This window comes from Hippocampus zosterae, unplaced genomic scaffold (assembly GCF_025434085.1).
Source record: "Hippocampus zosterae strain Florida unplaced genomic scaffold, ASM2543408v3 HiC_scaffold_406, whole genome shotgun sequence".
Lineage (NCBI taxonomy): Eukaryota > Metazoa > Chordata > Actinopteri > Syngnathiformes > Syngnathidae > Hippocampus > Hippocampus zosterae.
The window spans coordinates 5740-15796 of NW_026262936.1; the positions used below are offsets into that span (position 1 = coordinate 5740).

The 10057-nt window shown below is 56.9% G+C and overlaps 4 protein-coding genes across 4 annotated transcripts; 2 read left to right on the forward strand and 2 right to left on the reverse strand.

Annotated features, from left to right (window-relative positions):
- Window positions 1-2406: 2406 nt before the first annotated feature.
- LOC127595115 (sterol carrier protein 2-like) lies at window positions 2407-3666 on the reverse strand. Its single transcript, XM_052056808.1, has one exon. It carries the CDS (start codon window positions 3664-3666, stop codon window positions 2407-2409), a length of 1260 nt encoding a protein of 419 aa, XP_051912768.1.
- A 973-nt stretch (window positions 3667-4639) lies between these two features.
- LOC127595116 (putative 3-methyladenine DNA glycosylase) lies at window positions 4640-5733 on the forward strand. Its single transcript, XM_052056809.1, is given in 2 exon segments — window positions 4640-5113; window positions 5464-5733. Coding segments are annotated over 2 exon segments (744 nt in total).
- A 48-nt stretch (window positions 5734-5781) lies between these two features.
- LOC127595117 (probable glutamine--tRNA ligase) lies at window positions 5782-7515 on the forward strand. Its single transcript, XM_052056810.1, is given in 1 exon segment — window positions 5782-7515. A coding segment is annotated over 1 exon segment (1734 nt).
- A 1552-nt stretch (window positions 7516-9067) lies between these two features.
- On the reverse strand, window positions 9068-9679 carry LOC127595118 (ras-related protein Rab-18-B-like). Its single transcript, XM_052056812.1, has 3 exons — window positions 9557-9679; window positions 9271-9465; window positions 9068-9211 (listed from the first exon to the last, which is right to left on the reverse strand). The coding sequence occupies exons 1-3, from the start codon at window positions 9677-9679 to the stop codon at window positions 9068-9070; spliced, it is 462 nt and encodes a 153-aa protein (XP_051912772.1).
- Window positions 9680-10057: the final 378 nt, after the last annotated feature.

Below are 10057 nucleotides of genomic sequence, written 5' to 3' on the forward strand. Positions count from 1 at the left end.
TCTGGAGATACGTCACCAGCTACGTGGCTCCTAGCGGAAAGTGGTGTGTCGCAATGATGAAAGCCTCAAAGCCGTGCTAATTCAAAGCTTCATAAAGGAAAGTTATCTTTACTGCTGAGTCGCTAGGCCTCGAAGGGGTGAAAGACCCTTGGATTTTCGAGTCGTAAGGGAGATACTACATGCTACTCAGTATTGCCCTGCCCACCATGGCGACTGCCCGGGTTCACACTCGACCCACGACATCTACAACACGGGACAGTGCCTGTCAGCTACGGGGCTGGCCTAGTCCAAGGACCTGGACCACTGGGAGTACAAAGGGACTGTGTTCAAGCCGGAAGGACAGACCTGGGACTGCTACTGCAGAAGGATAAACTCGGTGATGAAGGATGGGGAGGGCTGGATTGGCTTTTACGATGGCAGCGCGAGTGAAAAGGAGAATTACGAGGAGAGGTTCGGCATCGCTGTTTCGAAGGACTTGCTCAGCTGGCAGTCAGTTACCTAGGTTTCCCAGCTTCCGCAGTTTTCTATAAGATACCTGAACGTTCAGGCCCACGAATCCACAATCTTGGTGTTTTTCGAGATAACAAGAGAAGACGGGTCCCACGATTTGTGCCTGCATCAGATTCCTTCTCAGCAATGAGCATATCAATCATTTTAATGCTACCGAGGATGACTCTGCAGGCTGGTACTCGATGCCAGGATACATCTACTTGAGGGAAGTTCCTTGCCTCTCCAGCAGGCGCGGGTCAGTCTAGTACCTCGGCTGACCGAATTCAGCCAGGGGGTAGGTCTGAGGCGCCCACCCACTTGGCAGCTCGAACTCGATGGGTCTGTACTCAGGCATAAATCGCTCATTCCTCAAGAGGAAAGGCACAATCACCTCGGCAGAACTACCACAAAAGTCATCGATCAGGAATTCCACCAGAATTTCATACGTGAACACCATGATCGACCCCACGTAGGTAGGCGACAGTTCCTTGGTCCCGATGTTGTTCAACAGAATTTTGTGCTCCACCCTTCGCACGGCGTCCGTCTTGTCAATGCCCGGCATCTTGAAGCTTTTGATTTCTTCGTAGAAAGTCTTGGTTTTTTCGGGGGCTGTCATTTTGCATTTCTTACGGAGCTGCATGTTGATGGTGCTGATTGAGTTCCTGAGGGCCTCGAATTTGATGAAGATGAGGACGGTGTCTCCTATTGTGTAGAGGGTCTTATCGAGGTAGACACTTCCCTTGAGGTGGTCTTGGGCGAGGCAGCAGCAAGTCACGTCGTGGTCGATCTTGACCTGCAGGTTGTGGATGGCCGGCGGCTCATGGCTCTTAAAGTTGAGGTTAATCGGGAACTCGTAAGCAAGGTCAGTCTAATGCTGAGGATGCTTAAAAAGCACCTGCGCCGAATATTGAATCCTGCCGAGTGAACTCTCGCTGCCTTCGAAAAGCATCGGCACTGGCAGGTTGCGAGGCATCATGATCTAAAAGGGCACCTGGTACATGCCCTTGTTTATGTTGGTCCCGAAGTTTATGACTTCCTTGGTAATGTCAAAAAATGCCTTAGTGGCCTCATAAACTACGGTATGCACGCCATGGTGGCTATGGTGGTACTCGGTCCACTCGATCTGCTCGAATCCTTTGATCTGCACATGGACCGACCCCCGCTCGATCGGCTGTAGGGCCTCGATATAGACCGTCCCCTGGACCGACTCGCCTTCTGCCCTCGAAGTGACCACCGTCCTGACCCCGCACTTGAGGTTGTCGTCCTGCTGGCTGTTGCCCATAAATAAACTATTCTTCGAGAAAGTTACATGCTCACATGTGATGGGGGTATCCGTAGCCTTGGTCATAGCCGTTGGCGTTATGCCCGTGATGCCCGGGGTGACCATGGTGGCCGTGATGGCCGTGATGGCCCTGATGCCCGTGATGGCCATGTTGCTGGCCCTCGCTGCCGTGCGGACCATGCCCATGGTACCCGTAGCCTCCAGCTGGCCCCCTGACCGGAGAATACCCATCAGCCCCTCCATAAGAGTACCGAGTTTCGACCCCCCTGAAAGGCCGTTACCCCCTAAACCCAGGCGCAGGACTGCCCCTCCCCCGAATCGGGGATCGTGACCTGCCCCTGCACCCATCAATTTGATGGAAAGGGCCTTGCATGGGCATGTAAGGAGGGCCGTGCATGTGGTAGGGGTGCTGCGGCGGATAGCCCAGGAAGGGGGGATGGAAGTTGTCTGGTGAGGGAGGGACAGGGCGGAGGGTACATCATGGGAGGCGGGGGCAGGTACATTGGTGGCTCAGGGCTCTTTTCCTTTTCGCACTCTTTGCAGGGGTTGCAGATGATGCATTCCGGGTCGTAGTTCTAGTTTTCTGCCTCCTTCATTCTCTTTGTTAACCGATATTATAAATAAAATTATCCGGGTCAGAGCTTGGCCAGGTCCCCTTTTTCGCTGGCCTCGATCGTCTTCAGATCGGAGGTTCCCTTGCTCCGGCCCGGGGTCAGCTTCTTGTAGATCCCCACGATGCACGCCCCGCCCAGCCCGATGTTATGCTGCAGTGCGTACCTGCACCCTTCCACCTGCCTCTTATCGGCAATCCCCCGCAGCTGCCAGTTCAACTCACAGCACTGCGCCAGCCCTGTGGCCCCGAGGGGGTGGCCCTTGCTGATCAGCCCGCCTGAAGGGTTGACCACTACCCTCCCGCCATAGGTGTTCAGCCCCTTGTCAATAAAGCTGCCTGCCTCGCCAACCCCGCACAGTCCCAGAGCCTCGTAGGTGATCAGCTCGTTGGCACTGAAACAGTCATGCAACTCGACCACGTTGATATCGGCGGGGGTTACGCCCGCCTTCTTGAAGGCCTTGCTGGCTGCCTCCTTCGACATGCCGTAACCGACCAGGCTCATCAGGTCGTCTTTCATTTCCGGTCGGTCTGTGGTCATCTCCATCGCCAGGATCTCGACCGCTTGATCTTCAAGCCCGAATTCCTTGACCTTGTCGAGGCTGCACAGCACCACCGCCCCGGCGCCGTCGGAGGTGGGACAGCACTGCAGCTTGGTCAGCACGCCATGGATCTTCTGTGACTTCTGGATGGTCTCCAGCGAGTGCCCGTCCTGGAACTGGGAGTACGGGTTGTTCAGGGAGTGGCGATGATTCTTCTCGGCAATCTTGGCAAAGTGCTCCGGCTTGGTCCCATATTTCTTCATGTGCTCCATGCCCGCATTCCCAAAGAACTGAGGCGCGAAAGGAGCCTTCGTGAATTCAGTCATTTCCATTGTGCGGCTGAAGATCTTGTCCATGGGGTTCGTCCTGTCCATGAACTTTGACCCCAGCGAGCCGCGCTCCATTTTCTCGAACCCTACTGCCATCACGCAGTCGTGCAGCCCGCCTTGGATCAGCTTTGAGGCCAGGTGGATGGCAGTCGATCCGGTCGAGCAGTTATTGTTGACGTTGTAGACTGGCAGGCCGGACATGCCAACTTCATAGAGCGCACGTTGCCCGCAGGTCGAGTCGCCATAGACATAGCCGACTGCCGCAGCTTGGATCTTCTCGTACCTCAAGGAGCAGTCCCTCAAGGCCCTTTCGATGGCCTGCTTGGCCAGGATCGGGTAGTCAGGGTTGCCCTCCCTCGGCTTGATGAACTTGGTCATCCCCACCCCCACGACGAAGACCCTCCGTTGTTCCATTATTGACTATTGCGGGCCGGATACATCACCATATCAAAAAGCGCCATAATCATGTCGCGCAAACGAGGGACCAGGTCTGACGATGTCTAGGAGACTTTTATCGCCAGGAAGGCCATCGAGCTGATGGTACGTAGCCCGGTGCTGTCTCTGATCGAGGCCCGTGAGTTGGGCAGGAAGGAGTGGGCGGGGCTGCCCCAGGGCATGAAGAGCGCCTTCATGGAGCTGTATCACAAACCGAAACAGCAGATCGAAGTCTTCCATGCCGACGAGCAAGGCCAGGGTGTCTTCATACACAACGGAGAGGAAGACAACTAAGGATCCTCAAGCGAAAGCTCATCGGAGCATGAAGAAGAGTCCAAACCGCAGGAACCGAAAATAAAATCATTCTGGAACAAAGACTACCTCAAATTCGTGAAGTTTTACACCTAGAGGCTGAAGAACGAGCATCTCGACTGGTCGAGCAAGCAGGTCGCCGTGATCGTGAATCTCCTCTGGAAAAAGAGGAAGGTCTATCTCGAGGTCCACTCGAAAGACTTGATCGAGGAGGTGAAGTACCTCCGGATCGGCGAGCAAGAGGTCAAAATCCCTAAGGCCAGCCTCAACCCCTACCAGATTTACCAGGAATAGATGCGCTTGCAAGGCAAGCACGTGACTCTCAAGGACTGGAAGGACGTCAGTAACTAGGTGAAGCAGGAGTACGGCAGGAAGTCGATGGATGACCGGGTGAGATTCCGCCGTGAGAAGGAAGAGTTCATGGTCTGGCAGGCCGGCTTCAAAGATCTCTCCGACGAACTCTCTAAATTCGACTGGATAAACGACGGATACTCCCCTCGCAAAAGGACCAAAGTGCTGCCCAACTCACGGCACAAGGAAAACCCTTTGTACAGCATGCTCACCCGCTGCGAGCACGACGAGGCCGAAATCGCCAACCCCCTCTGCTTCATGAAATCTGAAATCTGACAAATCTAATTTCATGGACAAGCCCCTGCCCCGGGAGTTTTTCAGGAAGGAAGTGGTGGAGCTCACCTAGGCCCTGATCGGAAAGGTGCTGGTGTCGGACCTGGATGGAAAGCTGGTCAAGGCCAGGATTGTCGAGGCAGAGGCCTACAAAGCGCCCCTGGACAAGGCCTGCCACGCCTACAATAACAAAAAGACCGAGAAGACAAAATACTTCTGGCTGGACGGCGGCCACTTCTACATCTACACCATCTACATGCCCCAGAACGTCTGCCTGAACATCACCGCGGGGCAGGAGGGCGAGCCCGAGGCTGTTCTAATCCGAGCAGTTGAGCCAATCGAAGGGATGCCCCATGTCATGGCGCGGCGGTAAATCAAATCAAAAAAGGTGGAGGACTTGACCAACGGGCCTGGCAAGGTGGGCCAGGCCCTCGGCGTGGCCAAGGACGAGATGAACGGCTACGACCTCACGCAGGGCAAGAAATGCTGGGTGGAAGACGCCCAACCCCAACCCCAACCCCAACCCCAACCCCAACCCCAACCCCAACCCCAACCCCAACCCCAACCCCAACCCCAACCCCAACCCCAACCCCAACCCCAACCCCAACCCCAACCCCAACCCCAACCCCAACCCCAACCCCAACCCCAACCCCAACCCCAACCCCTGAAGTCCCAGCGGAAGCTGAAGACCAAGTGACCGCCATAATTAATATGGAGGAGGATAACATGAAATTATTCCTGGGCATCGGGCTGGCCAAGACCACGGCCTAGAACTGTCTGAAGAACAAGGAGGCCACTGCCCATCTGCTCAAGGTCATCAGGGCCTCGGGCCTGGCCTAGTGCGACAAGAAGGTCGGCAGCCTGCTCTACGCAGTTGCCACGCGGGCCACTGTCAACCTGGAAAAATACCAGGAAATGCTGGGCGAGATGGTGGGCAAGGGTCAGATCACCCACGCCTCGCAGCTGGACTACAGCCTCCACTTCCTCAAAGATCTGGAAACCAAGAACCAACCATTCTGCATGGAGGCTTTCAACAAATCATGCGGGATCGGGGTCACCCTCACCCGCGAAGAAGTGGCAGCCCACATAAGAACATCCCTCGAGGGCTAGCTCGACAGGCTGAAATCAGTCAGATATGCTTTGAACCGGGTCGAGACCATGAACAAGGCCAAGGAGGGCATTCCCTTCGTCGATGGCAAGCTGTTCAATGAGGAATTCAATGCCTTCCTCCTGGAGGTGTTGGGGCCTGAGACTGAGGCGGATAAGGCGGCCAGGAAGGGCAAAAAGGAGGAGAAGGTCGTCAAGGACATTGAGGACTTGATGCCTCGCGACATGCTCGAAGCCAAGAATAACAAGGAATCGCTGGCCCTCCGGACTGACAAGTTCGGGGAGGGCGTGCTGACCCGCTTCCCGCCCTAGCCGAACGGCTTCCTCCATATCGGCCATGCGAAGGCGATCCGCTTCAACTTCTAGATCGCAAAGAAGCACGGCGGCAAATGCTACCTGCGCTTTGACGACACCAACCCGGACCGCGAGGACATCGACTTCATCAACATGATCAAAGAGAACATCGCGTTCATGGGCTACGAGCCCTGGAAAGTCACCTTTTCCTCGGACTACTTCGGGGAGATCTACGAGCTGACTGAGAGGCTGATACAGATGGGCCATGCGTTCATGTGCCACGAGAGTCAGGAGGTGCAGCGCTAGAAGAGGAGGCTCGGCTAGCCCTCCCTCTACCGGGACCGCTCTCCCGAGGAAAACCTGGAGCTGTTCCGAAAGATGCGGGACGGAGGGTTCAAGGAAGGCGAGGCGTGCCTGCGGGGGAAGATTGATTACAAGCATCCGAACACGACCATGCGAGACCCCGTGATCTACCGGATAAAGTTCAAAGAGCATCCCAAGACCGGCAGCAAGTGGTGCATCTACCCCATGTACGACTACACCCACCCCATCTGCGACTCCTTGGAGGGCATCTCCCACTCCCTCTGCACCCTGGAGTTCGAGATCCGCAGGGAGCTGTACTACTGGCCGCTGCAGGTGCTGAACCTCTACCGGCCCACTGTCTGGGAATACTCTCGGCTCAACATCTCCTACAACATCATGTCCAAGCGCAAGATCGAGAGGCTTGTCGCGGAGGGGCTGGTCGACGGCTGGGCTGACCCCCGGCTGTTCACCGTCGAGGGCATGCGCCGCAGGGGCATCAGGGTCCAGGCCATCAAGCGTTTCTGCGAGGAGGTCAGCGTCACCCGTCGCGGCAACGAAAATGTCATCGCCATCGAGCTGTTCGAAAACATCGTCAGGAAGGATCTGGACGACCTCTGCCCCCGCAACTTTGCGATCACTGATCCTGTCCGCCTCGTGATCACCAACCTCCCCGAGCCCCTGCAGGTGGAGTGCCCCAACTTCCCCAAGAACAAGGCTCTTGGCAGCCACGTGCTCACACTCACCGAGTAGCTGTTCGTGGAGCGTGCGGATGTGAGGTTTGAAGACGACCCGAATTTCTTCGGCATTGCGCCAGGAAAGTTCGTGGGGTTGAAGTACTCCGGGGTCTTGAAAATCCTGGAGGTCAAGAAAGATGAGGCCGGAGAGGTGATGGTGAAGGCCGAGCTGACCAAAGAGGCAAAACCAAAGTCATACCTGCACTGGCTTTCCCTGCAAGACTCAGTCCCAGCAGAGTTCAAAATCTACGACCGGCTCTTCACTGTGCCAAACCCCGCTTCCCTGGACAAGCCGTAGACCGGGATCAACCCGACCTCCCTGGTGCTAAGGAAGGGGATGGTCAGCAAGTCGGCCCTGGAGCACGAGCGCGTGCAGTTCGAGAGGCTCGGCTTCTACCTGCAGGACAGGGAGGCCTGCTCGTGGAGCCGTATCATCGGACTGGCCTCGGAGTAGCCCAAGAAATGATGCCTTATCACAGCTCGTCCATCTTGATGGCCAGGGGCGACAGGCTGAACCTCAGCAGTTTGAACTTGCCGGCCCTGCTGACCACGAATGATGCCTCGTTGTCTGTCACGTACCCCTCCTTGTCGTGGATGTAGCGGATCGGCAGTTTCCGGATTTTTTCCCCCGGCTCACCGACCCGGTCCTCCTCGCCCGCCTCAAAAGGCAAAGTCTTGAAGGTAAACGCCTTCCAGTCCTTCAGGTCCAGCACTGCAAAAGTCTTTTTCATCATGATCCTCTTGAAGCCGTAAAACACCAGGAAGTCCTTCCCACCCTCCTGGTAGAGAAACCCAAAGCAGTTGACCGTCGGCGTTATAAAGTGTTAGGGCAGGGGCATGGACCGCCTGGCGAGGGCCTCGAACGTCAGGGAGAAGCTCTCGATTTAGCACGCGGGCTTAGCATCACTGGTTTCGAGGCGAGGCATAACGGGGTCTAGAAGGTTGATGTTGGGGTCGAAGAGGTACCCCCCGTAGACCAGAAAGGTGTCGTTGTAGAGGATGGCGGCATGGTTGGCCCTGCACTCGCTCAGCTCGCCGACTACCCTCGCCTCCCCCGTCAAAACCCTCAGCTCGATGATTCTCTTCGAGCACTTGTAGTCGGCCACATAAAACCCTCCGAACAGGTAGACCACCTCTCCTACGGTGACTACCGCCGGGTGCATCAGGCCGTTCACCAGATCATGCTTGAACGCCAGCTCGACTCCGTCCCTCACCCGGTGCACCCCACACGCCTAGACGCTTTCCTTTCCGACCACCCTGAACCCCCCCACCAAGAAGAACTGGTAGCCCTCCTCGCGCAGCAGTTTGACAGGTGTGCTGTATTCGAGGTCGGTCTTGTACGAGCCGATGAGCTGGAACTGGCTGTCCCTTAGTTCGAGCAGTCTGTGGTGGTAGCACAGGAAGTGATGCGAGGAGGGGGCCTTGCCGAGCTATATGATGTCTTCCATTTTCTGTGCGGGTTGGAGCTACTCCAGCATGGTCTTCACTAGCTTTTCCCGCTTTTACTCGGGCTCGAAGGCAATCACCTTTGAGATCGCCACTTCCAGCTCGCTATTAAAAACAGCCAAGAGACTCGCATCCAGCAAGCATTCCAGTCTCTGCAGCCGCACCCTCATGCTCTTCTTCTCCAGCTTCTTGGTGGCCTCGTTCCTGACGACATAGTGGAGCACGATCTCGCTCTAGTCCACATACTCGATCCTGGCTTTCTTGACACTCTCGAGTGCGACCGGCAGCTGGGCCCGTATTTTGGACAGCCAGCCCGCCAGCTGCCTGTCGATGAAGGCGCTGGCCAGGGGCAGCTTGTTCCTCTCCGCGAAGTGTCTGTACTCGGACAGCTCGACCACCTCGTTTTCATTCCCGAACTTCTTGCAGTAGAACCGGACCGGGGTGCGGAGGGGCGCAGCAGACAGGCAGCTGAGCGGGCTGAACGTGCTGCCGCTGACGTAGGGGAAGGTGAGGTTGGCCAGGAACACTTCGTCTATCATTTGATTTGGTTTGTAAGAAGGTCAGACCAAACTGCAGCAGTTCGCGTGCTTGCTCTCGAAGATGTCCAGCCTGTCCTCCGTCTGTAGGACCTGCTTCTGCAGCAGCACCAGCCGGACCATCTCGCTGAAGGCCTCCTCGGAATGGCGGGTCACTAGGGCCGACGTCTGGCGGTAGGCCACCCTGGTCAGTCCGTGACTTGATGCTTGGTCGTGAAGGCCTCCACCTCGCGGTCGCTGACTTTCTTGCTCTTGTCACTCTTGTTGCCGACCAGCAGGATGGCCAGCCCCTCTCGCGCCTGCCTCAGGTGCAGCAGGTATCCTTCTGCGGCCAGGAAGCTGTCCCGGTCGGACAGGTCGAACACCAGCAGCGCGCCGTCCGCCTTCGCGTAGTAGGTCGGCGTGAGGGTCTTGAGGCGTTCCTGGCCGGCCGTGTCCCAAGCTGGTGAGCGTGCGACCGAGCAGGATGGCCCTCCGGTTATCGACGACGAACTCATGCTGGTTGAGCTCGACCCCAACGGTGGTGCTGACGGGCTCTCGGTCTTCGGAGTCGAGCACCCTGAGCATGGTGCTCTTGCCGACCCCGCTCTCGCCGACGACGATGACCTGCACCTTGAGCGCCTCCCGCTTCTTCATCAAATATCACTGGATCGTTATGCCGATCTTCTGCTGCAGGATGGCCGCCAGCTTGCGCTTGGCGAATTTCTCCTTCTTGTTGGACTTCTTGGCCAGCGGGATCCGCAGCCCCGCGCGGATGGGGATCACCTTCGACTGCAGCGCCTTGTCCACCTCGCTCTTGACCAGCGCCTCCACGAAGCTCTTGATGTTGTAGCGGTTGATGGTGGGGTCGAGCGTGAAGTCGATGCTCGGCTCGCAGAGGAAGGTGGTCCAGCCCTTGCCCAGGTCACTCGGCACCAGGCAGACCCGCATCGCCAGCGCGAGGTGGTTGACGTGCAGCCGGATGTCGATGTAGTTGATGCCCAGGATGTGGGCGTAGGTGGTCAGCCGCAGCTC

What these genes read in the sequence shown, in the direction of transcription:
- LOC127595115 (XM_052056808.1), bottom strand. Translation starts at nt 3,666, where the DNA reads ATGGAACAACGGAGGGTCTTCGTCGTGGGGGTGGGGATGACCAAGTTC.
- LOC127595118 (XM_052056812.1), bottom strand. Translation starts at nt 9,679, where the DNA reads ATGAAGAAGCGGGAGGCGCTCAAGGTGCAGGTCATCGTCGTCGGCGAG. An exon ending in CCGTCAGCACCACCGTTGGG is followed by an intron (nt 9,466 to 9,556) that starts GTCGAGCTCAAC and finishes ACGGCCGGCCAG; the next exon opens with GAACGCCTCAAGACCCTCAC. An exon ending in AGAAAGTCAGCGACCGCGAG is followed by an intron (nt 9,212 to 9,270) that starts GTGGAGGCCTTC and finishes GCCTACCGCCAG; the next exon opens with ACGTCGGCCCTAGTGACCCG.